Source organism: Lutra lutra, chromosome 18, assembly GCF_902655055.1.
Source record: "Lutra lutra chromosome 18, mLutLut1.2, whole genome shotgun sequence".
Lineage (NCBI taxonomy): Eukaryota > Metazoa > Chordata > Mammalia > Carnivora > Mustelidae > Lutra > Lutra lutra.
Genome location: NC_062295.1, coordinates 22,375,930 through 22,389,107, shown reverse-complemented (window position 1 = coordinate 22,389,107; position 13,178 = coordinate 22,375,930). Strand labels below are relative to the sequence as shown.

At 45.3% G+C, this 13,178-nt stretch overlaps 1 protein-coding gene across 2 annotated transcripts in view; it reads left to right on the top strand.

Annotated features, from left to right (window-relative positions):
* The window catches only part of XPO6 (exportin 6), a 101,461-nt gene that overhangs the window by 46,007 nt on the left and 42,276 nt on the right, over positions 1–13,178 (top strand). For both annotated transcript variants that reach the window (XM_047712671.1, XM_047712670.1), the window contains exons 7-8: positions 6,100–6,553; positions 9,857–9,983. In XM_047712671.1, coding sequence (XP_047568627.1) covers positions 6,100–6,553; positions 9,857–9,983 — 581 coding nt within the window. The remainder of the gene's footprint in view (positions 1–6,099; positions 6,554–9,856; positions 9,984–13,178) is intronic.

The window sequence follows — 13,178 nt, the reverse complement described above, 5'->3', positions numbered from 1 at the left end:
GTTAGCTTCATTCAGCTGCATGTGCTGAGCAAACTCCGTTTCTGCTTTGAGGGAGGCCAGGTTGGGGAAGATCAGATAATACAAATCCAGAATAGATGCCTGCCTCTCTTCTGCGCCGCTTAGGTTTTGTTGGTGAGGTGGGGTGAAACGCAGTGTGAACGGACTTGACATTTCCATACTAACAAAACCTGGAAGTGTGGTTCATACTTCTTGAAAATTGCCTCTTAGGCACCATTAAAGCATTTTTCAAGTCTTGAGTTTTAGTATTTGAGAAAAGGCAAAATAAATGGAGACTGTTGGGGGCCTGGGAAGTGAAGTAGGCTTTTAAGCTGGCACACTTCTCCTTAAAAAACAGTAGGCTTACATGTTCACGTGATACGCCTTTTCTCTCTTTCTGACAGTTGCAAGCAAAGCTGTCAGGTCCTGTTCCATTATTTGGACAGTGCTGATGATTTAATTAACATTTATTTTCATGGTTTTGCTCAACTGCCTCTGCGCACTGAAGTCGCAAAGTGAAGCAGGAGAGCTTGTAGGAGGTTGTTTAACTCTAGTGACCGTGAGCTCACTGTTGTGGACGAAGATCTTAGTGGGGACAGGAAACCCAGTGAGTAAACCAGATACTCGGTCCGCCCCCCTGCCCCGGCGCTCTGCCCGCCTCTCTCTGCCCTGCCCGAGTCCCCATGCAGCTCTCTGGCAGCCCCGTGGCTTATGGCGTTTTTTTCCTCATATGCTTTCTGGTAACATCGATTTGGTCTGATCTCTTTCAAAGAACAAAGCCCAGGAACTAGTCCCTGCAACGGCCACTCTAACATTCTGGATGTAGAAAAAGCTTTGAAGTACACTTGTGGTCTGCTTCTCAGAATACTTCCTCAAATTGTTGCTTTATCTTTTAAACTTGCCTCACTAGACCAGAATCCTGTGAAATAGATGATGGTTTTATCTTTCGTTTACAAACTAGGAAACTGGGGCTCATGGGGGGGCGGAGTCCCAGTGCTGGTGTCAGAGCAGGGACGGAAACCCTTCTGAACCTAGGTGCGTGGCCTTCGCCCCAAGTTTGCTTTCTCCACCACTCCCCCGGCATCTGCCCGCCTCCCCCTGCCCCTGGTTTAGAGCCCTGGCTCTGCCACGTGTTCTCTGTACCTTCCCTGACCGCTGGCCTCCTGGGCTGTGAAAGGAGAGGAGGGGTCCTCCGAGGACTGAATGGGGGAAGCCGTGGCCATGCCCTCTGCATGTTGGGGCCGTGGCTTCCTGCTGTACGGACGGGGGCAGCTTCGGCCCTCTTCCTTCCTTAGCCTCCTCTCGTCCTCACTTCTTTTTGCTTGGACAAGTGCGGGGGCAGGGAGGAATCAGTGAACAAAACGAAATGGTGTAAATAACTGAGATTCTGAGTTTGCTCTTCTTCTGCGATAGAACTCGAGACGCTGTCTTTCCTGACTTCGTGGCACATTCTGTCGAGTTTGGGTCTGTACGTATCCTGGCACTGGCAGGTTTCCGGGGAGCTGATTGATGGAGAGTAGTTTATACCTTTCTGTTTTCTCCCGGACTTTGCAGATTGCAGATCTTTATGCTCTTGGCAAATCTTTTCACATTTCCCCTTATAAGCCATGTGTAGGAAAATGGGGCTGGGGAGGGCCACTCCGCTCCCGTGAGCTCATTGTTCCCTCAGACTCCTTGAATGGAGTTTCTCCCCATTCTGCTGGACTGAGGCTACAGTGAGATCCCTGGTTGTCACTTGGGGCAATTTTTGCCCTGTAGGGGCTATTTGGCGACACGGAGAAATAATTTGGATAACGTAATGACAGGAGAGGGTACTACTGGCATCTCGTAAGTGGAAGCCATGGGTGCTGCTAAGTGTCCCTCGACACGCAGGACAACGAAGAAGTCATTATCCTGGCCAAATGTCAGTTTGTAAATGTAGAACTGAACAGAAAACATGAAATTTTAATAATTGAAAAAGTCAAAAGGCCAAAGGGATCTTTGCACAAATGCTTAACCCGTCTGGGTGGCTTCCAGTTGAGTAAATGCACCGGAGTTGTCCGCGACCTCTTGGCAGGGCTTGCGTACTCCGCCGGAACCTGGCCCAGTTCAGAGCAGCTGAAGTTGTCCTCGGGCTTAATAATCCGGGGCTGGCCTCCTGCAGAGGTAGCTTGTTCCAGCTTGCTCAGGTTTGTGCTGGAAAGCTGAAGCGTGGAGCAGAGTCGCTCTGTTCTGTGGGAATTCCTTCCCACTTTGATTAAAATAAAATTTGTGAAAAACTCTTCGTAACCTACTAAAAGACTGGAACATTTAAAGTTGAGTAAAATAATTTTCTTCGAGAACAGCCTTCAGAGATTCTTGTTTTGAGGGGAGAAAAATAATAGGTAATCTTATCCACTTCAATAGTTTTTACGTTTGCGTCACCCTGGTCAGTATTTGTCCTTGTGCCCGTCTGTATCTTTGTGAAGTTGTGGTCATGGCCTACATGGCTGTTTTACTCAGGACTTCGGACCATGCATATTTTTCTGCATTTAAATATTAGCTCTCTTCCAGATCACTTTTCCTGGCTGCATGGTCTTTCTAGCTAACCTGCTTTCTGGAAAGAAGCATCGGCTTAGGGGACAGACCTCGGTTTCTGTTTCAGCTCTACTTACTAGCTGAGGAACATGGGGGAAATGCTTAATGTGTCTGTATCTTAGTTACTCTAACAATTTTTAAATGCGGGTAATAATACCTACCTTAGAGAGGTGAGCATGAAGTGAGAATATGTAAAGTGCTTAGTGCAGCACTGTGTGTGAAGTAATAGCATAACGGGTGAGAGCTGTTCGCCACATAATTATTATTGTTGTTTTGCTTCCCCCCTCCAACCCCCCCTTAGCAATCCTACTCTGGAAAAATTCTTCTGAGCTAAAGAGTAGGGACAACTTTTTTGTTTTGTTTTCATTTTTAAAGCCACAATTTATTTCTACTTAAAAATGTTGAAGAAACTTTATAAATAGGTCTCGGGGCCCAGAAATGTCCAGGTTTAATAGAAGATCATACTGAGATGGTGTCTGGTCGTTTCTCCTTTGCTGAAGCCTCCATTTAATCCTGGTTAATTCTCTACCCCGATAATTCTTCTAGTTGGGTAGTGGTGAATTGTCTGACTCTGTCATCTTCTGTAAGTGGTCCCCGGTTCATGAACGATGAGAAGAGCAGTACCAGAAACCGTCACTTATCGTTGAATGAGAGAAAGTTGCATATGACTCAGGTGGACAGCCACCATAGCCATTTAAAGATAACCTTATTGGGGCTCCTGGGTGGCTCAGTGGGTTAAAGCCTCTGCCTTTGGCTCAGGTCGTGATCCCAGGGTCCTGGGATTGAGCTCCGCCTTGGGCTCTCTGCTCAGCAGGGAGCCTGCTTCCCTTCTTCTCTCTCTGCCTGCCTCTGCCTATTTGTGATCTCTCTGTCAAATAAATAAATAAAATCTTTTAAAAAAATAAATCTTATTAATCTCATAACAAACTGGATAATTTATGTGCAGATTATACTTGAACATCCTTCTTGCGTTAGTCTTTGAAACTAGGTTCTCTGATTATCAGCGTGGGTAGCTGAGATCATGATGAGTCTCATCCAGTATTAAATCAGCTCCTTCAGGGCACCTGGGGGCTCTGTCGGTTATGTGTCTGACTCGGCTCAGGTCATGATTTCATGGGGCTGTGGGATTGAGCCCATGTGAGCTCTTCTGTGCTCAGTGGGGAGTCTGCTTGAAGATTCACTCTGCTCTTCCTCTCAAATAAATAAATAAATAAATAAATAAAATCTTTTTAAAAAATGTAGCTCTTTCAGAACAGAAGCCAGGAAACACCTCATAAGATGCCAGGGGACAGCTTTCTAATTTACTTTTAACGGTAGAAATTAAACCCCTTATTAATAAATCACAAATCCTCATTTTAATGGCCGAGGAGATGAAGCTGAGAAAGGTTAACTAATCTGTTGGTGTTCATCATGTAAGGCAGGAGTTCTCGATAGATCTGGGGGCCCTGGAGGTCCCGCAAGCCCTTTCAGGGGTCCCAAAGGTCAAATACATGTCCATAAAAAACTAGGACGTTGTTTGTCATTTTTGCTCCTTCTCTCATGAGTATACTGAATAAAACTCATTCAGATCCCACATTGCAATTAACCTTTAAGAGATGACTACTAGTAGAATTTTTATATTATATTAAGGAACAGCTGCAGTCACCTAGGAAGGCCACAGAAGCGCTTCCGTCCTTGTCAGTTTCATATCTGCGTGAAGCCGTTGTCTTCATATACTTCAGCGAGAACAGCGTATTGCCGCAGATTGAAGCAGATGAGAGAATCTGTCTTCTTTTAAACTAGACAGACATTACAGAGATTTCTAAAAATGTACAAACAGTGCTACTCTTCCCACTTATTTTTTTGTCGGCAAAATGCATTTTCTTCATTTAAGAATATTTTATGCTACCATGTAATGTGTTTAAGTGAAAATTTAAAAATTTGAAGTATTCAGAAACTTCAGTTTTAATTTCTATGTGACGAATGTGAACAGAAATCACCTGCATAAAGAAGAGTTCTTTGGCAGACTCAGTAAGTTTTAAGAGTATAAAGGGGGTTCTAGGGCCAAAATGTTTGAGAACTGCTGCTATAAAGCACAAAATACAGTGTATAAATGTAGCCAGTATTCCATCATCCAGAAATAACACCATTCCAGGTGCCTCTTTATACGTAGTTACAGAGAGAGTAAGCTAAATAAAAAGACAAAGTGGCATCACATCCATTTTTATTTTTTTATTTTTAGTTTTTTTAGAGATTTTATTTTGAAGTAATCTCTGTACCCAACATGGGGCTTGAACTCATGACCCCGAGATCAAGAGTCCCATACTCTTCTGACTGAGCCAGCCAGATGCTCTCCGTTTTATTTTTAATAAAAACAAATTGTAGTTTCACTTGAATTTAACGGGAAGGAATTTAAAATGAAAGGAATAGCTTTTTCCACAAGGAATATTAGTTTGTAAAAGGTATCTCTAGGACTAAGAAAAAGAAGATGAAAACCCCAGTTTCTTACTACATGTTTTAATTCTAGCCCATATATTTTGAGACTTCTTGCTTGTGAAATAAGAGTCAGCTAGCACACCCTCTGAGATTTCCTCCATATGTTTAGTCTTCATTCTATATTTAATTCCATTCTTGCTCTAGTCCCCTTGCCACAGCTGCTCCATTCCTTAATTCTTCGTTTTTATTTATTGCTTTATTTGCATGGTTTTACTATTCACTCTCCTGCTTAAGAAGAGTTTGTGGGGTGGGGGTGGGGGGTCTGGGTGGCCCAGTTGGTTAAGTGTCTGCCTTTGGCTCAAATCTGATCCCGGATCTCCCTGCTCAGTGGGGATTCTGCTTCTTCCTCTGCTCCCCCCCCCCCCCACACCCATGAGTAAATAAAATCTTTAAAAAAGGAAGAAGAGTTTGTGGGCAATATATTATTTGAGTTTCTGTGTTTGAGAAGATTGTCGTCTTCCTTTGTACTCAAAGGAGAGCTTTGGGTTAAGTTATTCCTGCCCCAGCACTTGTGGACACAGTACCACTGTTGTCTGGCTTCTTGTGTGCTGTGGGGAAGTCTGAATGTGGATTTTTCTCCTTTATGTATGTGGGGTTTTTTGGCCTACATTTCTTCTTTATTCCTTAATTAATTAATTAATTAATTTGACAGGGAGAGACTCAGCAAGAGGGGGAACACAAGCAGGGGAGTGGGAGGGGGAGAGGCAGACTCCCCACTGATCAGGGAGCCCGGTGTGGGACTCAATCCCAGAACCCTGGGATCATGACCTGAGCTGAAGGCAGATGCTTAACTGACTGAGCCACTCAGGTGTCCTACACTGATAAATTAATAAAAAAAGAACTGTGAAGAATTCTGCTTATAAACAAATTATATGTTTTCATGAAAAATATATTCTCCAAAGGAAAAATTCACTGAACCCTGGGAAGTAAGAGTAGCTTTATTTAACATTTTTATGGATCTCTTCAATATGGAGTTTAACGAAAGATGGCTTTTGCTTTCTCTCTGTTGTAGGTAAATTAGTTTGTAAGAAACTCGATAGTGTGTATGTTAAGAGCTCTTTGTATTTCCAGGTGACTTACTGAGTAACCTGTTGCAGAGTCCTAGTTCAGCCAAACTGTTGAATCAGCCAATCCCCATCCTTGATGCGGAGAGTGAGTATATCTGTTCCCTGGCCTTGGAGTGCCTGGCCCATCTCTTCAGTTGGATTCCTCTGTCTGCCAGCATCACCCCATCCCTCCTAACCACCATCTTCCACTTTGCGCGCTTTGGCTGTGACATCCGGGCCAGAAAGATGGCATCAGTTAACGGCAGCAGCCAGAACTGTGTGTTGGGTCAGGAACGCGGCCGGCTTGGGGTCCTGGCCATGTCCTGCATCAATGAACTCATGTCCAAGAACTGTGTGCCTATGGAATTCGAGGAGTATTTACTACGTATGTTCCAGCAGACTTTCTACCTCCTGCAGAAAATCACCAAGGATAACAATGCTCACACGGTGAAGAGCAGGCTGGAAGAACTCGATGAGAGGTAATGAAAACAAGTGTGGAGTCGGCCGTGTCCTCAGAAGGGCCGCGACTGTTTGTCACGCTGTGCTGCATAGTGTCTGTAATCCTCTTTGGTTTCAGAGTGTGGGGCTCCTGACGAGGAACGGACAGGTAGGTGTCTGCCAGTAAGTCTGAGCTTAGCCGGAAGGGCTAGGGTGGCTAGGGGGATGAGACGAGCTGGGAAGGTGACTGTGAACTGTGTAGGTGTGTTGTCTTTTCCCCCCTCCGCCTCCTGTCCTCCCTTCCGCACCCCCCGCCCCCCCCCCACCCTCACGATTCGCCTGCAGGTCTCAGGTGGCGCAGGAGCCAAGTCTGCTGCTCGTGCGTAGCCAGGAACGTGAGAGGAGGCCATGGAGGTACAGGAGCTCTAATCCCCCCTTTTCACTTGATGTTGCCCATCAGTTTTTACTATTTGACTTCTCCCAAGTGAAATCGTGCGGTGCAGAGAGGAGAGGTGTTACTGGGAGCTTCCCGCAGGTGGCACACTTGCATCCACAGAGAGGGGTGTGAATAAGGGCACGTGTTAACGTAGCACACACTTGGGTTTCTTCGTTCCCTCCCCTTGAGTGGAGCTGAAAACAACCTTGCTTTTCTTTCCGATGTACTCCAAAAGATAACCCATCACGGTTCCCCGAGGTGTCATCCTCTGGATGATGTCATTTGTCTGTCCTACAGCTTTCAATGATGTGATGCTACCATTGTGTACCAGAAAGAGGGGAAATTGGAAGCTTGTATTAAAAGCATCATACTGACTGTTCAGAAACCTCCAGGTGGATAAATCATATTGAGTTAGGAAATATTCATAGGTTGCTGGGCAGCTAATGCTGCTCATGTTTTAATCCATCTTCCTGGGCTTGTTTTTTGTTGTTAAGCTACACAGAGTTAAGGCATTTTCCTTTTTCTTAGAGTAAATAGCAGAATATAAAGTCAAGTGATTAAAGACCACCTTTGTGCTTTTTAAATTTAGCAATTTTATTAAGGGTTTTCTAAAGTTAAAAACGTGGATTCATAAGATTCTTTTGCTTTGGTTGCCTGTAAACAAGCTTTGTGTGAAATTTTCTTTGTATAATCACAAAAGAGCTCATGATCCCGTATGGTGATACATTGATTTTATTTCTCATTATTTCATAATCGCTTTCTCTATGAATGCAAAGGCATCAGTATGCAAACACACAATTTTAAATCCTTTATAGCTTTGGTTGAGAAAGGCTGTATTTTCATATGTTAACAGGAAGTCCGGCTGCCCACATCAGCCGTCAGGTATCCAATGCTTTGAGTTTTACTTGTAGCACAATGTTCTTGATGGCTTGCATTGGGCAGTAGAGAAATGTGGTCTCGGGTTGTCAATGTCACGCTTTTGTTACGTGTAACTTCTGTGCTTTTGGTTTTATGTTTTAATCCTGTGCTTCCTCTTAACCCTGAGAAAGCTGAGAGGTGCCCGGAAGCAGAAAGGTGACCTGAACAGTTCTGTGTGCTTGCTCCCCAGCTCTTGGGCCCCTGAGCACTAGTTCTAAACAGCCACGTCCATTCTCAGCTATTTAGGAGCTTCCGACCCAAGGCCTCTGCTCCTCTTCTCCTCTGGCATCTGTTTCTAACTTTCCGCTGCTCATTAGCACCTGTACCAGAAGGTGGGCAAGGGGAGGAAAATGAGGTGAAGTAAATCTAGAGTGTCGGCTTCCAAACGGCCCTTGTCTGTACGCATCAAAAATGGGGCTGGAGGTTGAAATTGAGGCAGTGCGCCCTTTCCCCAAGACTTCCCTTTACTTGATGGGTAGCAGGGAATCGAGCGTCTTTTGGTAACAGCTCTGGACAGCCACGGCAGAAGAGGGCATGACAAGCAGAGCGAGGCAGGAGGCGCCGCCTCTGGAGAATGCATGGGCCAAGGTATGGAGAGAAGTCTCCTCGCACCTGACTCTCTCTGAAAACTGTTGATTTGGATGCCTGACTGTGCTTCAAGGCCTTGGTCCCATGATCCACAGAGACCGCCTTTCTCCTTAGGAGCAAATGAATGGTTTTCGTTTTTGTTTTTTTAAGCTGCAAAGAAGCTTACACATCACGTGTTAGCTCCTAGCGGAGGTGCGGAGGTCAGATAGGCGGGCAGGCCGGGCCACCTGCAGGGTGCTGGGTCCCAGGAACAGTACGGGAGGGGATGTTGGATTTATGGGCCAATTTGCTCTTCCGAGGAGTAGTCTTTTGCTTTCCCACCTTTATTATTGCATAATCCTTGCTTTAAAAAAAAAGAAAAAAAGCTTTTTGCAGTGGTGAGTGTCAGAATTGCCTGTGGCCAATAATTAATCTTTGACTAAGGCCTGTAGTGAATCTTTATCTTTGTTTATTGGTCTCCGAAATATGATTTATGGAGGTATGTCCATCTCATTTTCTAATCACCTTTTGGTATCGAGGGGCTTACAATGACAGTTTCTGAAACCTGAGAGTGATGGTGTGCTGTGCGTTCAGTAAGAGCAGTCTCTTATCCTTGCCGCTGCGACCCACACTCCTCTGGGCAATGACACTGTGAATACACATGAATGGGGGAGTCCCTGTGCTGTGAAAGGAAAGAGCACTGGCATGGGAGTGGATGGGGGTCCCACTCTGCCATGAGCTGGCTCAGCAACCTCGGGCGGGTCACTGTATCTTCCTGGGCCTCATCTGCCCCATGAAGCACCAGACTCAGTTGTCCCCGAGGCCTGTCCAGCTCGGGCAGCCCGCCTCCCTTATTTTTGCTATCACTTTCAGAGTGGCCTGGGATGGACTTGTGTTTAATTAGCCACTGGGAGCCAGAGGGTGGGGGGAAGATCAAGCATCAGGTTGTAAGCCTGAATATACATTACCTGGGTGCCATGCCTTTGGTCTACTCCTATTTTGCTTTTGTTCTTAGCTCATTCATTTTAATATTTTGGCCTCCTAGCAAAGCCAGCCAGCCTTCCAGACTTGCCACATTGAAATGATGCACACGCTCTGTCCATCGACTTTTTAGTACCGTTTCCTTTCACTTGAATTGGGTCATAACCTGAAGGGTTAGAAACTGAGAGCACTAGTTTATAGGATGCCTTAATGGATAGTGTCTGAGGATTAAAGTTGCTTTTCTGCTATGTTTCAGGTGGTAATGGAATGAAGGGTTGCCTGACCTGTAGGTAATTGTTGCAGGCCTTTATATTTTTAACTGAAAATATATTTTAAATCTGTATAGTTTTGTACTGAAAGAAATTTGGATTGAATTTGAATTTTCTTCTGAGGGGGTGGCTGGGGTTCCGATTGTCACCATTCGTCTTCCTGTCTTACGTAGCTACGTAGAGAAGTTCACTGACTTCCTGAGGCTCTTTGTGAGTGTCCACCTGCGAAGAATCGAGTCCTACTCCCAGTTCCCCGTGGTGGAGTTCTTGACGCTTCTGTTCAAGTACACGTTTCATCAGGTAAAAACACCAGAATGGCTCATCCTGCCCACCCCCCTCAAAGTCTACTCTCTTGCTTTCAGGGGAAAGAGCTTCTTTATTTCTCAAACATTTGTATGATGCTTACCTTGTGAAGATTGACACATGTATCCTTTCTAACAATGCTTTGAGGTGGGTATTACTAACTGTCTCCATTTTCCAGATAACGAAACTGAGGCACAAAGAGTAACTTGCTCAGGGTCACACGATCAGTAAGTGGTGGGATCAGGGTTTGAACTCATAGAGTCTGTATTCTTAACCACGTTTTGCTGGAGAAGCAAAAGATGCAAATAGTCTGAAATTAGGGCCTTTAGTTCTGTAACTGTCACTAAAGCTTTCTACAAGGAGATTACAAGTAGTGAAGCTCTTAAGAGTGAAGTTTTGGTGGATCCGATTTTTGCCCCCATTCAACAGGTACTTTTCGAGCTTGTCTTGTGTAGGTTAGGCACATAACCCTCGCAATCAAAGTCTGTGCCTTTGTTGAGTTTACATTTTGTGACCCAGTGTCTTTTCATATATATGTGTGCGTGTGTGTGTATTTTAAAAGCTTTATTGAAGTAAAATTTACATCTTGACGAAATTCACCCGTTGTAATCGTACAGTTCAGAGATGTTCAGTCAGTTCATAGGCTTGTGCAGCCAGTTGGGCTGCAGACATTTCTCTCATACCCTATCCTGCATGTGCACGTGCGTGCGTGTGTGTGTATGTGTGATTTATTTCTTAATTCCAGTAGACTTAGTGCACAGAGTTAATTAGTTTGAAGTGTACAGTGTAGCTATTCAGCAGTTCTATACCTCACTCAGAGCTCATCCTTTTGTGAGTGTCTCTAGAATAAGGTTTTTTTCTTGAAGTGTCACACACAGAGAAGTGCACAGATCATACATGGACAGCTTGATGAATTTTCCCCAACAAACAAACCCATGTCACCACCACCTCAATCAAGAAATAGAACATTACTGCCAGCCAGCACCCGCCCCCACCGCCCGTATCCCGGCCCAATCACTTCCCCTTCACTTCTCCCTATATGTTATCCAACTCTGCCTTCATGTCCCAGATTCGTTTTGCCTGTTCGAGCTCTTTTCTAAACAGAAGTATCCAGTATGTATTTGTTCTCTCTGGCCTTTACAGTCAGTGTCCGCTGGTGAGATCGCCTGTGTTGTGTGGGGCCATAGTTTGCCCTCATTGCTTTATAGTAAGTCATTATCTGCAAGTCCATTCCACAGCTGATTTGGGCTGCTTTTGGGTTTTTGGTGATCATGAGTGGTGTTGCTGTGGACGTTCTCATGCATGCTTTTGGGTGTCCTTCTCCATGAAGCTCTTTCTGTTGGTGTATCCTGGTGATGACATTACTGGGTCAGTGAGGGCATGTGATTTTATAAGTAGATGGTTTGGGTAGTTAATTTTTTTATTTTATTTTTTAAGGTTTTGTTTATTTATTTGACAGAGAGAGACATGGCGAGAGAGAGAATATAAGCAGGGGGAGTGGGAGAGGGAGAAGCAGACTTCCCATTGAGCAGGGAGCCTGATGTGGGGCTCAATCCCAGGACCCTGGGATCGTGACCTGAGCCGAAAGCAGACCGTTAATGACTGAGCCACTCAGGCACCCCTGTTTTGGTAGTTGAAACCACTAATGTTGTAGCTTAAATGAGGCTGGAATAGAGACACGGGCCTAGGCTGGCAGGGGTGTGTGTATGTGGTTGAGGGTACAGTGGTGAGCTAGGTTTCCTCGGGGCACGTAAAATTAAGCACCCCCAGTGGGTAAGGGTGATCTGTTCCTGGGAGCAGTGGGGAGGGTGCAGGTGGAGGAGGACCTGGGTTGAGGATGTGTCAAGATGTCTGGTAGAGGGGCTGGTGGGCGCAGATCTAGAATGGCAGCACGCTGAGCTCACCAGGCCTGAGAAGGAATGGAGGAGGTGACGAGATGGGGGAAGGGTGAGGAGGTAGGCCAGAAGCACTCGAGGTGGGAACAATTTGAGACGGATCCAGAGAGCTGCATCTGGGGGGCCAGGAAGAAAGGATTTGGTAGACACCTTAGAGTAAGTGTAGCAGATGAAAGAGATGAGGAGCCAGTGCAGAGGTCAGGAAGAAGGGGTTTATTTGGGAAAATGGAATAAAATGTTTTGCTCTTTTGCTCTGTGTGTGAAGTTTTCTATCTGCCTTTTATACGCAGTATAGAAAAAAGCTAAATAAAAGTGTGGTTTTGGGTTTTTTTAAAGATTTTATTTATTTATTGGCAGAAAGAGAGAGAAAGTGTGTGTGCATGAGCAGGGGGAGTGGCAGAGGGAGAAGAAGCAGGCTCCCCGCTGAGCCTGGAGCCCAACGTGGGGCTCGATCCCAGGACCTTGAGATCATGACCTGAGCCGAAGGCAGATGCCTAACCGACTGAGCCAGCCAGGCTCCCCTAATAGAAGTTTTAAAGTATGCAGCTCTTACACCTGCTTCTTTGGACCTGAACCCAACAAATAGTTCTGCGTTTGAGCTCCGGTTATTTCTATGAGGTCTGTGTCCTTGGACCAGTCTTCTTAATTTCCTTAGATTTAGTTTCCTCACCTAAGGAGACGGACTATGGTGGGCACCTTCACAGTCTGTCGCAGTGTTCATCACCTGTGGTCCCCTCTCTAGAATCCCATGTGTTCGTTTTCTGTTGAACTCCTAGTGGTATTATGTATTTATATGTGTTATATTTGTATACTGGGAAAAGAAATGGCTATGGTCATGAAGCAAACAACAGGCTTTTTTCTTCCTCCATTGACTAAGGTCATTGTCAGGTGAGCTCCCTTGTTCTCTCTCGGCCTCCTGTATGAGGACCTTCCTTTCTGGGCGGAGGCTCCCAGGCTGTGGGAGTCAGTGTCCTTTGGGGTCCAGGCAGAAGCAGATTTGAGCATTGGGCAGAAGAGCAGGAAGCTGGAAGGTGATCTGTGCGGTTCACTGCAGGCTAGGCTGCCCTTGCCTGCAAAGGCAGAGTGAAAAAAGATGGCAGAGTGCACTCCAGGGTCAGGAGCTGGTGGGAGCAGGGGAGTTCTTTGGGATAAGATTTAAGAGTCAGAAGTGACGTGCTCTCAAGATAGAGCTTTAAGTTCTCATCTGTTCATTAACAGTGTGATCTTAATTTATCGTAATTTAATTTTCTGTGGAGTGGGAACACATTCTTTCCTCTTGTCTAGAGGCTTATGAGTG